The sequence below is a fragment of the Pecten maximus genome, chromosome 9 (assembly GCF_902652985.1).
Source record: "Pecten maximus chromosome 9, xPecMax1.1, whole genome shotgun sequence".
In the NCBI taxonomy this organism is placed as follows: Eukaryota; Metazoa; Mollusca; class Bivalvia; order Pectinida; family Pectinidae; genus Pecten; species Pecten maximus.
Window position 1 is genome coordinate 39,023,651 of NC_047023.1, and position 19,881 is coordinate 39,043,531.

Below are 19,881 nucleotides of genomic sequence, written 5' to 3' on the forward strand. Positions count from 1 at the left end.
CCGCGGGAAGCTATGTCACTTGGGTATTATGTTCGTTGCAAATAGTTTTTTTCCCATTTTGTATTTGTTTATTTTTGTTTAACGTCCTATTAACAGTCAGTGTCAATTAAGGACGTGTCGGGTTTTGGAGGTTGAGGAAAGCAGGAGTACCCGGAGAATAACCACTGGCCTCTTACGGCCAGTACCAGGCAACTGCGGAAAAATATGCCACATGGGTATAAAGTCCGCTTGAAACAGTGTCAAGGAGGTCGATGTCCGCGGAAAACGTTGTCAGTAAGATATAATGTCCGTGGAAAAACGATGTCAGAGAGGTACAATGTCCGTGTGAAACGTTGTCAGTGAGGTACAATGTCCGTGTGAAACATTGTCAGTGAGGTACAATGTCCATGGGTGTCACGGAGGTTTAATATGTCAGGGAGAACGACATAAATGGCAATAATGTTCATGGATATTACGACTTACCTCCCAAATTTCTATAATCAAAACCTTAAATCATACAGCATTTTTCGGTGCTGCTCAACCGTCGTCATCAGCCAGGTCCATACGTCGTCGACGGTTTTAACTCCTCTATCCTCGAACTCTCTCTGGAAGATGGGTCATGTAGCAGGGGTGATCAGTCCCTACTCCCCGGCAGGTGGCTTCCGGTTTCCTGTCCCAACTCTCTAAATGCAGTTTCCCCTTACTCTCCCAGTGATGTCGGGGACTCCGAGCATCCTCCAGCATGTTTGAGTCGGGAATCCTCTGCAGCCTACTTCCACAGGACAGTTCCACGCCTGCCAGCCTTTTCTGCCAGGCTCCTCTGTCAACTCTGCATACTTATACTTCTTCCTTTCGTGTTCTGATTCAGACCTCGTCTCCCATGGCACAGTCAGTTCCACCATCACCAGTTTTTTCTTGCTGGGTGATAACAACACTTTGTCTGGTCGCAGTGTTGTCTCCACGATCTCCGGGAAAACCAATTTCCTACCGCCAAGATCCACTCACATCTTCTAGTCTCCTGAACCTCCAAGAATCCCTCGGTTGGTATTCCTTGCTGTTCCCGATGGTGTCCTTCCCTTTTGTGTTCCGCGCCCTTTGTTCCTTTCCTTCTTAAGTATGTGAGCAAGCTGTCCTGTTCATGTCTCCATGTGTGTCGGCCTTGTGTCAATGCCACTTTGCAGGAGGAGAGGATATACTCTAGGCTCCCTCTGGCTTTCCACATTGATAGCATGTATAGGATCTTCCATCAATCCCCATCCGTGAAGATTTTTCGGTAATAGAAGCACATCATAAACAGCCCTGAGAATGTCCAGATCTCTGTTTATCTCATCTTCCTTTCTTTTGTGTCCCATGTAGTCCATGAGCTTTGACTCCCAATCTCCATTGCTTTCACCTTCCTTGCCCGTCTGTTCTTCTTGTTGCCTGGTCTCTACCTGAACTTGTTTCCCCCTCTCTGCTGCATTCGCATCCTTCCATCTCGGCGATTGCCCTCTGTCTAATCCTCGCCTTCCAATACACACTGTCACCACGATGTCCTTGTGTCTGAGTCTGCTTTCTGCCTATACAACTGCCATGCTGGCTGACCACTTCCTTCAAGTCTTCACCTCCGCTCCTGCTTGCCTAACTTTCTCATCCCCAGAATCTTTCAATGACATAATCAGCCTTTGCAGTCTTAAATTTTTCCACCACTGATGTTAATGGGAGCTGCAATTTGGATGTCCGAATGTACAGTTCAGTTGACGTGAAGCACTGGGCCATCTTCTCAGATGTTTGATCTTTCTTTCGATTCCCTCTACACTCGTCATAGTATAGTAGCATCAGTGGCCAGGATAGTCACGACAATACACCATGTCATAACATCCATGCCTTGAACTTTCCTCAATCCTTCGAAAACCTGCTGTTCCGCCTTTTTACTGTATTTGATGTCCTTCAAGCTGTCATTGTTTTACAATTCGTTCTTGCTTGATGTATTCTCAGTCCGTTAATAAAATGTCCATGTGATGTACAACAGATACTCATAACGTACACTGATGTACTATAGATACTCATAACGTACACGTGATGTAATACAGATACTCATAACGTACACGTGATGTACTACAGATACTCATAATTTACACGTGATGTACAACAGATACTCATAATGAACACGTGATGTTCTACAGAAACTCATAATGTACACGTGATGTACTACAGATATTCATAATGTACACGTGATGTACTACAGATACTCATAATTTACACGTGATGTACTACAGATACTCATAATTTACACGTGATGTACTACAGATACTCATAATTTACACGTGATGTAATACAGATGGTCATAATTTACACGTGATGTACTACAGATACTCATAATGTACACGTGATGTACTACAGATATTCATATTGTACACGTGATGTAATACAGATGCTCATAATTTACACGTGATGTAATACAGATGGTCATAATTTACACGTGATGTAATACAGATGCTCATAATTTACACGTGATGTAATACAGATACTGATAATGTACACGTGATGTAATACAGATACTCATAATGTACACGTGATGTACTACAGATACTCATAATTTACACGTGATGTACAACAGATACTCATAATGAGCACGTGATGTACTACAGATACTCATAATTCCTTCCTATTCTGTGGATTTTTGTATTCATTATCGCTAACTTTAAATTTCCTCATGACCAATTTTATTTTGTATACCGACATTGCGATGTTAAATAATGTAAAAAAATGTCACTCTTTGTTTCGAGCCTCTCTTTCGAATTAAAACATTATATTCCTGAAAATATCACATTTTTATTCACGTTCATATGTTGGGGACTTTGTTTCGAACCTCACCGTTTGGGGGTTTTTTTCTTCAAGAAAATTACCATAAATATATCTACTTCCCTTTTAAAATTTACTGATTTACTGTGATACAAGAATTCAACTAACTGCCTTTTTTCAACATACCATAGACAAAAATTATATATAAAACTCTTTTCGCTGTCCCAATGATTTTTACCATATGAAAACTACCTCGTCCAGAAAAAATATTTCAGTCTGATATTTTTTAAACTCTAATTGAAAATACAGGCACCATTCAAAATATCAGTTATTAAAGCACTGACTATCCTAGGTGAATCCAATAACTCATGCAGTTATCTAATTTGTTGTATTAGATCAATATTTGCATTTTAGCAACATATTTTTATCCATATTCTTCTTAATCTCTCATCCCGATAATTGACATAAAAACAAATTCTTGGTGTTTTTCTTTATAAAAATTTGCATATTCATTATTTAATAAAAAAAAAAATACAGTGCCAATTTAAATAATTCTATATCGATTTTTACTTAATTTCGTTCTTTGAAAAAAACACAGAAAAATGTACTTGAAATCTATTTTCCTCCTTTTCTTGTCTTTCCACGCCCCCTTATTTGACTGACAGGTAATGTATGCACACTCGGCTACTTACTATGCACACTTTCTCATTACTTATGCACACTCTACCGAATACTCTGTTCTGATTGGTCAAGTGGCGTGTGAATTGTGCATAACTAATGACTCCACGTGGGGTTCTTGAGTCGATAGCCAGCTGTTGAGTTGACCAATCACTCGCGCCCAAATATGGCAAATGTATTTGCCTCCTGCTTTTGTTATTTGCGGAATAATAACGCGTGTTGAATTATACTGTGTGTGGCATTTTACAAGGCAGTTCACACGGGCACATACACATAGAGAGGTTGAGTCTGTACATTCGGTAGGAATTTACATCATATATCGTCGAAGTACCCGGATTTTCGTCATCAAGTTGTGTTTCAAGTTGTTCACAAGGCTGTACCCCGGGTCTAGGGTTCATATGGATGTTACACACCGAGGAATTATTTGATGGATTACCGATAAAGGCAGATTCGCGGGTCGACCTCGAGCCGTGTTGTGTGTAGCTGACTGGTCGATGTGCATTCCATACAGACGTCGTTTCCCTATGTTATTGCATGTGTAGAATCTTTCTAGTGTTGGATTGTATGAAAAGTACAATCTAAATGAAGACTGGTGTGTTTTTTGGGATATAGTTTAAGCTAATAAACCCAGCGATGTATCCGAATCGCCACCCGGTAAGTGGATCGGCTGCGTTGTTAACACAGCGTAGCACGTTTTTGCTTTCTGTTTACTTGCGAGTTCTCTTTGTTCATGAATGGCGGGTCTGGCCCTGCCTCGGCGCGCTCGAGGACCACAGACTTGCTTTTCGTATATTCCCTATCCTTTCTGACCTCATTTTTTGTTATGACTATTATCATTGTCCTATACTGTTGTTTCAGACGCCACACCAACCCGGCCAACCGTTTAAATTTACGGTGGCGGAATCGTGCGATCGAATAAAAGAAGAATTCAGCTTTCTACAAGCCCAATATCACAGGTACTTGGATGCTTAACTCTCCAATTAGACTTAATATTTTAACGACTAGGGCCTACAATATATGTAAATGTGTGTGTATCTCGATTGCCTACATATAGGCCTACTGATATATATACCGAAAACCGCATTATCATAGTCATAAACGACATTAAGCATCTGGTCTAATTTAGGTCAAAGTGAACTAAGAACAAATAATAAATTAACAAGTGCTTGCACAGCATTGTGAGACCCTAATACAAGCTGGTGTTTTGTTTTATTGTCTAGTTTAAAAATGGAATGCGAGAAACTGGCTCAGGAAAAGACAGAAATGCAACGACACTATGTTATGGTAAGTTCACACGCAGTCAGGCGTAACCCTGTTAAGAATATTTTAACGATTTTGCTTTGATCTAGACTAGTGAGTCTAATGGTTGTAAAAAGTCTAGATAAGATTTATACAAATTATCTAACAGCATTTTTTGAAATATTGTCTCATGAATGCTGTAAAACATTTGATTTTTACACGTACATCACACGGTCATGATCACACACCCAGACATGAAAAAACAACATGTTTTTGTGAAGGGAAAACTTATATCGACTGTGTAGGTTGCGCGTGTAAAACTTGGCTGTGTTATGGCTGCACGTTAGGTAAATTGATTCGTTCTAATTGAATTAATTTTAGTCCCCTGTGATATCGCTAGGGTCGTGACCCGTTAACTGGCTGTAACGTAAAGTGACGTGACTCATACACATTGTAGAAGCGACGTGTTTAGTTTTACACACAGAAAAATCACTGTCGACTGGGCATCTCGGCTAAAACCAAATTACTGACATACACATGTACACAGGGGCGAGTTAATGTGGGCTCATAGCCCCAATAGTTATGTAATTACCTTGTGCTACATGACACTGTTTCCTAGGTCGGATTTGTCTCGAGTTTCATTGCCCTATTTGTTTAATTGTCTAATAGAAGAAACAAAAACATATAAAAAAAATCCACATTTATATACATCGTATATATATATATATATAACATTTCATACACAGCATGATTAATTTTTGGATGAAAAAAGGGATAATTGATATTTTGGTTGGCTTTAGTCAAATTTAAGTTTCAGTTTAATTTAATGTTTTCTTATGACAAGCATTAATTTACCATTATGCTCATTATTTTATTTATAGCTGAAGGAGGCAAAGCCTGCAATTAAATTTGTTCAACAGATCAATAACATCAGGCAATTAAAAACTACCTCCAATATATTAAATTGATGACATTTTAATAAACATACTAATTATTAAGTGTAATATTATTTTTCCAGTATTACGAGATGTCCTATGGATTAAATGTGGAAATGCATAAACAGGTGAGTTGTGTTAAGATAACTAATCGGTAGGGGGTTTCACAGGTGTAACATACACAGGTAAACAGAGATACTGTGTCGGTGCATAAATAGACGAATAACTAAAGGTGATACACATTTTTTTGCCGATAAGAGCTCCCCTATACAAACTAATCGCCATCTAGGTATGCATTGGGTCACATGATCTAGGTATACACTTGATAACATTGTGGGGTAATGTGATCTCTAAATGACTGCACTTAACGTTTTGTAACTGGTCGAGTTAAGGACGTTTTATCAGTATTAGAGCACAGGGTTTAAGGAAACTGGAGATTCAGCCTCCCTCTCCTTCCACTTGGAATAAAAAGGGGTTCATTTAATCCCTCACAGGTTTACACCAGACTTTCCAGAATTATTATTAAGCTGTCGAAGCTTTCAAAATAAAAAAGATTTAGAACCATCCCATAAGTACAGAAAGTGTGATAAAAATTGTGAAACAGATTTTCCAGATGCTGGTTTGGTGAGATCCCAAGGGTTTCAAACATTGACTCCTCCCATATTTCAAGTCGGCCCTTTGTGTGTCTTGTCGGGGTAACACAATGGGTTCCATTCTCCATGGGACAGACCCCATTTTTTCTGTGAGGGTGTGTCACTTTTTTATGTTTGTAAAGAGGTGGTGAAACTCCTGCTGACTTACAGTGACTCACTTGTAACAGAGAAAATCTCCAACCAGACAACATACATATATATATATATATATATACCAAAGAAAGAGATAATTTTTCTCCTATCTAGGCTGTGATTACATGGAGGTATTTGTGTGTAATGGATAGTCCTGACTCCTGACTGTGGAAAAGCTGTAGATCTCTTGTACAAGTGTAATTGGGCTGTGATAAGTTTTTCAATATCCTCAGGAGGCGGGGCCTAATGTGCTAGGAGGCGGGGCCTACCGAGTCTAGTGTGTTTGACACACAAAAAAATTGTACACACAACTTGCATGCTCTCTCCATCAATCAATAGCTTGGTCCAGGCAGTACAAAGCTGGACATTTGAGAGGGTAAGCTGGCAGATCTGTCTCTGATCAGAAAAGTAGGGCTGTATTAGATGTAATGCACAGCTGGTGCCCACATACCTCGGGACAACAGACACCCTTATTTACATGACTATAACAGCAGAATATTAACAACACTGCTTACACCAGAAAACATAAGTGCTTACAGAAATTTTTTTCTCTGTTGCCTTACACTAGTTACAGTGCATTTGTACAAAAGGGGATGTGTAGATCTATTGCAGATATTATTTTGAATTGGTAAAAGATGCATTATATTGAGAATGCTGAATATAAAAATGGCTAGGACTTTTTCAGTTTGGGACCAAAAATGTGGAAATCTGGATTGAAAGTTATCTAAATTCAAATTGATATAAAATGTTAAAATTGGATTGAGATGTGCAATGTATTGGTATTAAACACTTGGGCAGAATACTGAAATTATCTTCACAGCAAAATACATATATTTACAGCAGAAAATGACATATCAAGGAGAAAGTATTATAATCTTTGAAATCTGAGTAACAATGACCTTTGTGGCAAAGAATTGGCAGGTAAAGACCTATATATATTAGATAGTAAACAGAGGACAAAGGAAGCTGTTTTATGACTTGTTCCCTAACTGGGCTTCAAACCAACGATCTACCATCTACCACACCTAATCGCCTTGCAAGAAAAAACCTGCAGCTTACCCAGGGTATACCACTGCACTGCAGCCAAACTCTTAAAACAGAAAGTTTCAATATTAGATACTCTGTATATATAATATATTGAAATTCCTAGAATTACTTGTAAGGTTTTGCAGTATTGGATCAATGAAAGTGATGCTGCCTTCCTCAGGAAAGTGTTTAGCCCAAGTCGTTCATTAACCCAACCTTGTTACTAGCAAGTGTGAACACATCAATTCATTGGCTGCTGCCGATCTGCTGGGAATTGATGTAGTCAACTGGGCAGGTTGAGGCAGATTGTGTCTTTTAATTGGATGTGGAGTTGTAACTTACTGATTTCTCTTAGACATTTGGTCTCCCGCCTCTGTTGGTCACTAACGTTGTACGATTTGTCTTAGACATTTGGTCTCCCGCCTCTGTTGGTCACTAGAGTTGTAACTTACTGATTTGTCTTAGACATTTGGTCTCCCGCCTCTGTTGGTCACTAGAGTTGTAACTTACCGATTTGTCTTAGACATTTGGTCTCCCGCCTCTGTTGGTCACTAGTGCTGTAACTTACGGATTTGTCTTAGACATTTGGTCTCCTGCCTCTGTTGGTCACTAGTGCTGTAACTTACCGATTTGTCTTAGACATTTGGTCTCCCGCCTCTGTTGGTCACTAGAGTTGTAACTTACCGATTTGTCTTAGACATTTGGTCTCCCGCCTCTGTTGGTCACTAGAGTTGTAACTTACTGATTTCTCTTAGACATTTGGTCTCCCGCCTCTGTTGGTCACTAGTGCTGTAACTTACCGATTTGTCTTAGACATTTGGTCTCCCGCCTCTGTTGGTCACTAGTGCTGTAACTTACCGATTTCTCTTAGACATTTGGTCTCCCGCCTCTGTTGGTCACTAGTGCTGTAACTTACCGATTTGTCTTAGACATTTGGTCTCCCGCCTCTGTTGGTCACTAACGTTGTAACTTACGGATTTGTCTTAGACATTTGGTCTCCCGCCTCTGTTGGTCACTAGTGTTGTAACTTACGGATTTGTCTTAGACATTTGGTCTCCCGCCTCTGTTGGTCACTAGTGTTGTAACTTACGGATTTGTCTTAGACATTTGGTCTCCTGCCTCTGTTGGTCACTAACGTTGTAACTTACAGATTTGTCTTAGACATTTGGTCTCCCGCCTCTGTTGGTCACTAGTGTTGTAACTTACGGATTTGTCTTAGACATTTGGTCTCCTGCCTCTGTTGGTCACTAACGTTGTAACTTACGGATTTGTCTTAGACATTTGGTCTCCCGCCTCTGTTGGTCACTAACGTTGTAACTTACGGATTTGTCTTAGACATTTGGTCTCCCGCCTCTGTTGGTCACTAGTGTTGTAACTTACGGATTTGTCTTAGACATTTGGTCTCCTGCCTCTGTTGGTCACTAACGTTGTAACTTACTAATTTGTCTAAGACATTTGGTCTCCTGCCTGTGTTGGTGACATAGAGGACTGGATATAATCACTAGGTGGCAGGTGTTAGAGGACTGGATATGGTTGCTAGGTGCTAAAGGATAGGTCACTATTCGTCAGGTTCTAGTGGACTGGATATAAGGTATTAGTGGACTGGATTAGTGGTGGCTGGTTGGATATGGTTACTAGGGACTAGTGATGGCTGGCTGGATATGATCAGTAGGTGCTAATAGGGACTAGATATGGTTACTAGGTGCTAATAGAGGACTAGATATGGTCACTAGGGACTAGAGATAGCTGGCTGGATATGGTCACTAAGTGCTAATAGAGGACTAGATATGGTTACTAGGTGCTAGTGGACTGGATATGGTCGCCAGGTACTAGTGATGGCTTGATGTGGTCACTAGGTCACTGGATGGACACCAGTTGGATTCTAGATGGCAAGAATAGAAGGGTCACCCATAGGTGGCAATAGATGCACATATATATATTATCTATAAATGGACATGGTTATACTAGTCGATAACTTGACATTAAGTTGTTGCTGGTGACATCTGCTACCACACTGAAAACTTTGACTCGGAATGAATGATAGAGAGCTAATGTCTACACAAATATTGTTCAAAGCCTCAGTTAGATAAGGTATGTGTAGTTCTGTCCCTACCTGGAGAGATTTGTATTTCTCAGGAAGTTGAGATCACAGACTGTCCTTTACATGACATTTTGACACTAGATAGCATGATTCCTGTATCATTGAGGTAGCCACCAGCTACTATGGACAAGGAGACCCCCCACCTAAAAATGACCCTGGCTTGGCTGTTCAATTGGATAAAAAATGACCCTGGCCTGGCTGTTCAATTGGATAATAAAACCCAACAAACAAGTATATTTCTGACATTTTTTATATTGGTTTAACATAAAATGAAATTGAAGGTCAAAATAAAATTTTTGTAAATTTTTGGAATCTTTGTTATAGGTATAATGTTTACATGTATAAAAAGCATTGAAATGATTAAAAGATGTAGAAATGACAGTTTAACTGGAGCTAGTCACAGAAGTTGGGAGCATACAATTACATGTTGATATTATCCACATTAGCGAATGAAGGGGCTCTAACTTATCAATTTGTGGTGACATTTTAACAAGATAACGCCACATTTTCGTGTCAGATAGGATATCATATAATGAAAAAGTTCATGACACATTTGTGCAAACATGTTAAAAACCCAATCTTGTCTAAACGGAGTATGTTTAAGAGATAGGTAATAATAATCTTCAATAAATATATCTTCCTAGTAAAGTGATCAATGGATAGGGGATTGCTGACGCATGCATTTTTTTAAAAATTGAAGTAAATTTAAACAAGTTAAAATCTCCAGAAATTCTCCAAGAACCTATTTCCTGCTTAGTTCATAATTTGGAACCTGGCTTCAGTTGTTCCTCTTCTTAAATTATTTTTTTTAAACAATTGTCATATGACATAAACGCCACATTAGTTTTCTGTAGAACCATCCCTTATGCTACTGTATAGTATATGAATTTATATCCAAATTGTGTCCGATATGATAGTTTGATATGATTGCTAGTTTTCTAGTGATTTAATGTACATTCATTTTTGAGCATTTAGACGAGATCTAGTTTTCTAGTGATTTAATGTACATCCATTTTTGAGCATTTAGACGAGATCTAGTTTTCTAGTGATTTAATGTACATCCATTTTTGAGCATTTAGACAGATCTCGTCTGCCTCACTTGTTCATCCCGTTGCTGGATTAAACTAGCAATACAGCCTGAGGATAATGTTGAAGTCATTCCATTAAGAGTATCGATTGCAGAGGACACCAGCCAACCTATTTTTATTTCAAAATAAAAAACTTCTTAAAGAATACATCAACTTTTTTTTCGATTGAACTGGCATTAAAACCTCAATTCTCAATGATCAAATTTTTAAGCACTGTTGGAACAATGGGCTATATAAATGTGTATATTTCCACTGAGAGAAAACAGAGACGTAGCTGATCAAAGCTGCATTCATTTTACCATAACATACCCAAGGGTTAATGAAAATGTTTTGAAATGCAGTGCAAGTAGCTAAAGGTCTCCCAGAAGGTGTACCCAAACCCATTCCAGTATTTGATTAAGATGGCGGCCAGTGATGTTATATCTCCATTTAAGACATTGCAATCTAAACGCTGCTACGCATAAAGAAGGAACATAAAATCAATATGGGGAATAGATTCCTCCATTTTACTAGCATTGATAATCTTTTAGAGCAAATACGATTTCCATGGAAACCCAGCCCCTAAGAGGTGCTGCTATGACAGCTAACTGGGATGTAGATTGTGAGCCAGCCAGCTTGCATTTTTTGGTCAATAACTTTATTTAATGAAAGTTGTAATGGAAAATCGATAAGAATTTTATAGCTAATATCTGAATAAACTAGCTCTCGGTCGACATGGCATTGTTGACTGGAATGTGGGCAAACACTTGAGAGGTAAGAAGGCCAGATAGACTGAAATCAATAGAGTAAGAAAACAAAGGTGGCCCTCTTATCTGGTTGTAAACTTTCAGATCTAGTATGTGTTCTATGTCAACATGGCTCTACCAACGCTACCAGTAATCCCTTTTAGGGGAAATGAAGGGTTGTCAATATAGCACCCTTTATTTATTGACATTTCAACTGTTTGTTGAAAGATAATGATTTAATTTCTTTTTATATTTTTGTTTGTTTTTTTATCATAAATATTTCTATTGCAGTTTGCAAGTTTGCTAGATAATAATTTGAAATTTGTTTTTATCTGAAAGCAAATTCAAAAGACAAAAAATATGTACATACAATTCTTCAAGGACTAAAGTCTTAATACAAAATATTCTGTCTGCATATGTTAAAGGTTTTGAATTTAAAATGGAAATATGGTTTTTAATTAAAGGCAAGAGGTTTGGGAGAGGGGAATAAAAGTCTGGTTTCATAATAATCAGCTACTTAACAGCCAACCTGATCCTATAAGTTAAACAAGTTTATAAAGCGTTACAGCAAGGTAATATGGTAATGAGATATACACCACAACCATGCATACTAAATACATATTTATCGTTTTCTAATTGCTAATTACTGTTGGGTATATATACTTGCATGCTTACCTTAGGAATTCCAATTTAAGATTTGCTCGACATACAGAACAAGTTAGCTAACCACCCAAATTATCCAGGTAGCTCCCAGACTTTAGTGATTAAAGCATAATTAGTTTATCTACTTGCAGAAATTTTAGACTTTGATTGAACAGATTTTAATTAAAGAATTGTGTTTTTTTTGTTTCAATGTTTTGTTTTTAATAGAGAATACTCTTAGTATTTAAAGTGTGGTTTATATTATGATATTTTTAATGCCTTTTAATTTGATACAGCGGAAAAAATTAAGAAATATGCAGATATAATCATGCAACAAGAACTAGACATTTCAGCCCTCGTTATAGATGACAGATGTACTTTATGCAGGCATGACCTATTATCTGTAATTATCATTAAGCTTAGTCATGAATATGTAAATAATTTTCTGATAAGGTTTTTTTTTGTGGTTCATGCCCTAGAAATTCATATCAAGTACTCATTTTAATAATGGCTCATATTTGAGTAGGCCAAACCAAATAGTTGTTGGTTTACACTTTTGTTTCAATTCTGTTAAAATTTGGAATATCGATTATAAGTCTGTAGAAGTATGACGAGCCTCAACATTACCTAGATAGAAATGGGGGTAGCAGCTTAAGATATCATCCCTGAAGCACATCATTCCTCAATGAGTTTAGCCCAATTTATTTTAATGTTAGAATTTGTTGGGATGTCCTTACTAATAGCCTGTGGTATATTGTAGTATTGTCAATTGTACTTGATTCAGTCATATTCCCATGAAATTCATGTAAAAACAACCGGAAATTTCTCAAGTAGCAGATGAAATTGGAACTAGACAGTTATGATATGTACTTGCCACACAACAGGACTTCCCTTTCGATTGTGATATCTGATATCACGGACAGGACACAAACATGATCTGGTGTCATGTTCATACAAACTCTTTAAATTCCAAAAATATATATAGAAAATTTGGATTTTCACTTTCCTCAACTTCCTGGAGATGGTTACTGTCTTCGCATCCACTTTTGTTTAAGATAATTGTTGAGATCAGTGCTGAAGAGTGTACATCAACAACATTTTTAAAATTGTTAATTTTCAAGAGGATTATAAATTTTTGCTGATAGAATTTGAAGACAATCCTAAAATATTGACTCAGAGGTAGGGCCAACAGCATGGTTTGTAGTTCATTGGGTTCCTTATGTCCCTTGCTTGGATACCTCCTGGTACGCGGGATGATCCGTGGAATTACCTCCCGGTACGCGGGATGATCCTTTGATACCTCCCGATACGCGGGACGATTGAGAAAGAGGGACAAAGAAAAGTAGTCAATCACAACAAGCCCAGGATAATTTGTTTTTCTTTTATAATGGTTGACCATTTTGCTTAAAGCTTTGGGATTCATCAGGAGGACAAAATCTTAAAATTTTACAGCTAAATGTATTCAAATTCTGGGCAAGTCTACATTATGATACCAACAATGAGTTAAAGTCATGTGTATCCTAGTGTCAGATAGATTTCCATCACCAAGACTACTGTATACTTAGGTGATCGTCACGACTACTGTATACTTCTAGGTGATATATAGGTATATGGACAATGATCTTTAGAATTTGTACAGTTGAAAATGAGATACTTTGTATCCTGAAAAACAGATCCATGTATACTGTTTACCAAAAGTTAAATGATAGGGACAGTTATTGTCTGCTTCAATTTCCATTCTAGACACATGATTTTTGCTTCAATCTTTTGGTAAAACCACAAAATTTTGAACCATCATGGGAGAGGAGGGCAGTTTTATAGTACTTAGCAGAATACTTATAGCACATGAAAACTGAAGATGGCCCTCGAGCTCCTTTTGACGGCTCTTGAACACTTTGTCTGAAAATGTGCAGAATCATGCACATTAAACCAGTACAGGGCGGTCGATTCTACCCGGTACTGTATTTGACTGGTTTCATAGTAACCTTGAATTTGTTATACCCGGTACATTAATTTATTTGTTGAAATTAACACACCTTTTTGTATTTTTCAGACTGAAATTGCTAAGAGGCTGAATGCTATTTGTGCTCAGGTCATTCCATTTCTCTCTCAGGAGGTAAGTTCATATGTTCAGGTTATTCCATTTCTCTCTCAGGAGGTAAGTCTATATGTTCAGGTTATTCCATTTCTGTCACACTGACAGGAGGTAAGTTCATATGTTCAGCTTATTCAATTTCTCTCTCAGGACGTGAACTTATGTTAAGGTTATTCCATTTCTCTCTGGACCGCGGTGGCCGAGTGGTTAAGGTGTCCCGACACTTTATCACTAGCCCTCCACCACTGGGTTGCGAGTTCCAAACCTACAAAGAGTTCAAAACCTACGTTTAGGCCGGTGGTTTTTCTCCGGGTGCTCCGGCTTTCCTCCACCTCCAAAACCTAGCATGTCCTTAAATGACCCTGGCTGTTAATAGGACGTTAAACAAAACAAACCAAACAAGCCAAGCCAAGCTTGCACATTGTGCAAGAAAACACCAATCGTTTGGTACATTAGCTATATATATATAGGTTGGATAACACCTTAAAATATAAATTGTCTAAATTGAAAATTTGTGGACATCGTATCCTATCACATATATATCTATACACAACCAAGGCTAAGGCATGTAATAAATGTACTTGTGATACATAAATTTTCTACAAAAGGGCAATTCTGTACTAAATTTAGAAAACCGATTATAAACGATAATCAATTTCAAATTTTTGATTATCGATTCCGAAAGTGAAAGTGATTATCATCACTATTGATCAGGTTATAATTACAGTGAAATTTAAACAAAACTGAAGTTATAAATTCTCTCCTCCAGACACTGCATCCGATTTTTAAATGGCAGTGTTTGGTGGACAAAATGTTGAGGTTGATGAACTGATGCTGATCCTTGACATTGTGGCAGATTGATGATGAGGAGCAGGTGCTTGGCTCAGAGTCTAGTTAGCGGGGAGGGGAGAGCTGTCCAGATCAATGCATGTCCTTTAACCCAGACTCTGTAACCCCTCCTCATCCCAGACGGCCCCAATTATAGTTATCATCCAATGTAATTACTAAGGAATGCTATATGGGGGGTGATATGTCTTCAGACTGTAGCAAGGTAAAGAGATGACTGACTTATTGGGGGGGGGGGGGGGGGGGGGGGGGGGGGGGTATATGGGGGGTGATATGTCTTCAGACTGTAGCAAGGTAAAGAGATGACTGACTTATTGGGGGGGGGGGGTATATGGGGGGGTGATATGTCCTCAGACTGTAGCAAGGTAAAGAGATGACTGACTTATTGGGGGGGGGGGGGGGGGGGGTATATGGGGGGTGATATGTCTTCAGACTGTAGCAAGGTAAAGAGATGACTGACTTATTGGGGGGGGGGGGGTATATGGGGGGTGATATGTCTTCAGACTGTAGCAAGGTAAAGAGATGACTGACTTATTGGGGGGGGGGGGGGGGGGTGATATGTCTTCAGACTGAAGCAAGGTAAAGAGATGACTGACTTATGGGGGGGGGGGGGGTATAGTTTTTTTTGAGGAGAGGGTCAAAGAAGTAATTTGGGGGTGGGGGGTAAGGATATAATGGGGAGGGGTGCACAATTATTTAGGTAACTGAGTTTGGGACTAAACAAAAAAGATTTCTGATGAGGGCTGACTTGAGACTAGAGGATGGCATTGCAGAAAGTTAAAAATATGGGTGAGGATGATGGATGATAGTGGAATGCTACTTCACAACATCGGAGTAGGAATTAATTAGCTGGAATGTTGATCACAGGTTTTATTTGAATACTTTAGGAAGTGATATTTTAGAAGTAAATAATGGGAATGGAGAAGTAATTATTTTACTTAATTTATGATGGATTTCTCATATTACTGCTCCCACTCAGTACCCCACCCTTACCACAGAGTACAGATTGGTGTTTTTAATGTCAGTAAACTTAAATTACTGTTGATGTATCCCTATTGGATTGCATGTATAGGAATCACGCAACAAAGAATACATTCTAAAAATGGCTTTTATAAATTTACAAAAATAATCTTGACTGTAATTCTATGAAACACAGGAGAACAAAGAAATGCGATGACATTTGTTTAAGGTCTAGCATTGATTGAGCTATTAGATACACTCCCATGTCAATAGTAGGATTTAGGTTCTGGCTTGTGTAAACAAAGCTGTTAGTGTTCACACTAACATCAACCACACACTCATATCAATATTTACATTTATCATATTTAAACAGACTTTATTACAGAGCTATATAATTACACTTGTTACCGATTTGTAGCCATATCTATGTCGTTCATAGATTTAAATTAGCGTTATGAGTGGTATGGGGACATTATGAGAGGTATGGGGACATTATGAGAGGTATGGGGACATTATGAGTGGTATGGGGACATTATGGGTGGTATTGGGACGTTATGAGTGGTATGGGGACATTATGAGTGGTATGGGGACATTATGGGTGGTATGGGGACATTATGGGTGGTATGGGGACATTATGAGTGGTATGGAGACGTTATGAGTGGTATGGGGACATTATGAGTGGTATGGGGACATTATGAGTGGTATGGGGACATTATGAGTCAGGTATTGGGACGTTATGAGTGGTATGGGGACATTATGAGTGGTATGGGGACATTATGAGTCGGGTATTGGGACGTTATGAGTGGTATGGGGACATTATGGGTCAGGTATTGGGACGTTATGAGTGGTATGGGGACATTATGAGTGGTATGGGGACATTATGGGTGGTATGGGGACATTATGAGTCAGGTATTGGGACGTTATGAGTGGTATGGGGACATTATGGGTGGTATGGGGACATTATGGGTGGTATGGGGACATTATGAGTGGTATTGGGACATTATGGGTGGTATGGGGACATTATGGGTGGTATTGGGACATTTTGAGTGGTATGGGGACATTACGAGTGGTATGGGGACATTATGGGTGGTATGGGGATGTTATGGGTGGTATTGGGACGTTATGAGTGGTATGGGGACATTATGAGTGGTATGGGGACATTATGAGTGGTATGGGGACATAATGAGTGGTATGGGGACATTATGAGTGATATAGGGACATTATGAGTGGTATGGGGACATTATGGGTGATATAGGGACATTATGAGTGGTATGGGGACATTATGGGTGGTATGGGGACATTATGGGTGGTATGGGGACATTGTGATTGGTATTGGGACATTATGAGTGGTATGGGGACATTATGGGTGGTATGGGGACATTATGAGTGGTATTGGGACGTTATGAGTGGTATTGGGACATTATGGGTGGTATGGGAACATTATGAGTGGTATGGGGACATTATGAGTGGTATGGGGACATTATGGGTGGTATGGGGACATTATGGGTGGTATGGGGACATTATGAGTGGTATGGGGACATTATGGGTGGTATGGGGACATTATGAGTGGTATGGGGACATTATGGGTGGTATGGGGACATTATGGGTGGTATGGGGACATTATGAGTGGTATTGGGACGTTATGAGTGGTATGGGGACGTTATGAGTGGTATTGGGACATTATGAGTGGTATGGGGACATTATGAGTGGTATGGGGACATTATGAGTGGTATTGGGACATTATGAGTCAGGTATTGGGACATTATGGGTGGTATGGGGACATTATGGGTGGTATGGGGACATTATGGGTGGTATGGGGACATTATGGGTGGTATGGGGACATTATGAGTGGTATGGGGACATTATGAGTGGTATGGGGACATTATGGGTGGTATGGGGACATTATGGGTGGTATGGGGACATTATGAGTCAGGTATGGGGACATTATGGGTAGTATGGGGACATTATGATTGGTATGGGGACATTATGAGTGGTATGGGGACATTATGATTGGTATGGGGACATTGTGATTGGTATTGGGACATTATGAGTGGTATGGGGACATTATGGGTGGTATGGGGACATTATGAGTGGTTTTGGGACATTATGAGTGGTATGGGGACATTATGAGTGGTATGGGGACATTATGAGTGGTATGGGGACATTAGGAGAGGTATGGGGACATTATGAGTGGTATGGGGATATTATGAGTGGTATGGGGGCAAATTAGAATAAGATCAGAGCTTTTTCTAAAAAGGATAATTCTAAACAAGGTCAGTTGTTGTTAATCATTTAGAATATAACACCAAATAAGTTTAAATGTTTTATCATTGAAACATTACAGTATACATCAAATAAGGTCAGAAGTTTTACCATTAAAAGATAACACCAAATAAGGTTAGATGTTGTTTGTCTCCAGATAAGGTTAGATGTTGTTTGTCTCCAGATAAGGTGAGATGTTGTTTGTCATTAAAAGATAACTCCAGATAAGGTCAGATGTTGTTATCATTAAATGATAGCGCCAAACAAGATCAGAAATTTTATCATTAAAAGCTACCACCAGAGAAGTTCAGATGTTGTTGATCATTAAAATATAACACCAAATAAGGTAATATTGTTTTGTGTTGTTTCAGCATCAGCAGCAAGTGGCGGCAGCAGTAGAAAGAGCCAAACAGGTGACTATGACAGAACTCAATGCTATCATTGGGGTAAGTAATCTCCCCTTGATGTTTGAGTTTTTACTGTAAACATACTTAGATTGGTCTAATCCTGATTTATTGGTGCAGACAAATAATATGAAGCTATAGAAAAATAATTAATGAAAAGTTTTAAAAGATACAACCTCAAATAAAAAAATGTTTTCCCAATGAATCAAATAAAAGTGTATTTTAATGCCAGAAATGATTGATAATTTGTGAAGCATACATGCTTTTTGGACCTTTTGCTGTCAAGAAAATGCGTAGTTATAGTTTTTTTCTGAATTTGGATTATTCTTGTAGCAATATAAACTGAAGTCTGCACTAATAAATAAAGACATCTGCTGATACAAGTATGTTTACTGTAGAGAGCATGATTACAAAAACAAATTCTACCATGTTTTGGCCATGCATGTTATAAGCATTTTAGTGTAAATTACCGTTTGGCGATCTGCTTTATATGTGTATAGATTAGGAGTTGGTAATAAGATACAATCTCAAATTCTTCACAAATTATAGTATTAAACAAACTGTTTTGTAGCTAGGAGATACTGATTTTGAAAGGGAAATTTATCTATACAACCTATTTCAGACCATACAGGAGTATATATATCCGATATAACTTTCTGTTTGACTAAGTGACAGAGGGTTGACTAAGTGACGGAGGGTTGATTAAGTGACGGAGGGTGACTAAGTGACAGAGGGTTGACTAAGTGACGGAGGGTTGATTAAGTGACGGAGGGTTTTTGCTTCGTCATCATCTGCTTTAACGGAAGTTTACACTAATAGTTAAAATATGCAGGTGTTACAATGTTAACATCTCAATCAATGCGGTTGATTTGTGCAGGACCAAGATATTAACCCTCAAGATATCCGAATCTGGATTAATGTTACTTTTACAAATTCTGGTAATTCTTGACATTTTTTAAGAGAAAAAATTGACTAAACATCCAATTTATCTTAATTTACTTGGGTAGTGATGATAGGGAATATGCTGGCTTGAGTGGATCTGCTATAAATTTCTTTGATATTTATTTCTATTTGTGGATTCCACTTGAAGAAATTTTCATGATTTTAATTTTTGAATTGAATCATTATTTTTGTGGTTGGATATTGTTTCACTATATTGTGGTGAAAAAAATCTTTGTTTACATTTTTGTGCGATTTTTATTTTGAAGTTGAAAATCTGACTAGTTCTTCTTTATTTTCTTTATTTAATTGCATTATCCTTTTTTCTTGATAATAAATCATGTGCATAAAATTTTGATTGATTTTTATCATAAAACTTGCCAATCTGTGAGT

General features: G+C 38.3%; 2 protein-coding genes across 10 annotated transcripts in view; one reads left to right on the forward strand and one right to left on the reverse strand.

Annotated features, from left to right (window-relative positions):
• The window catches only part of LOC117334000, a 68,632-nt gene extending 67,751 nt beyond the window's left edge, over nt 1–881 (reverse strand). Inside the window, exon 1 of the mRNA XM_033893420.1 lies at nt 684–881. Within this exon, the coding sequence (XP_033749311.1) occupies nt 684–881 (198 nt within the window). The remainder of the gene's footprint in view (nt 1–683) is intronic.
• A 2,784-nt stretch (nt 882–3,665) lies between these two features.
• The window catches only part of LOC117335236 (transducin-like enhancer protein 4), a 49,679-nt gene continuing 33,463 nt past the window's right edge, over nt 3,666–19,881 (forward strand). For 5 of the 9 annotated variants that reach the window (XM_033895227.1, XM_033895232.1, XM_033895229.1 and 2 more), the window contains exons 1-6: nt 3,666–4,095; nt 4,300–4,397; nt 4,662–4,725; nt 5,699–5,743; nt 14,036–14,098; nt 18,517–18,591. In XM_033895227.1, the coding sequence (XP_033751118.1) occupies nt 4,075–4,095; nt 4,300–4,397; nt 4,662–4,725; nt 5,699–5,743; nt 14,036–14,098; nt 18,517–18,591 (366 nt within the window). In that variant the 5' untranslated portion in view covers nt 3,666–4,074. Of the gene's footprint in view, nt 4,096–4,299; nt 4,398–4,661; nt 4,726–5,698; nt 5,744–14,035; nt 14,099–14,125; nt 14,141–18,516; nt 18,592–19,881 lie in introns of those variants that run through there. The other 4 variants (XM_033895233.1, XM_033895234.1, XM_033895235.1 and 1 more) reach the window with 3 other exon arrangements.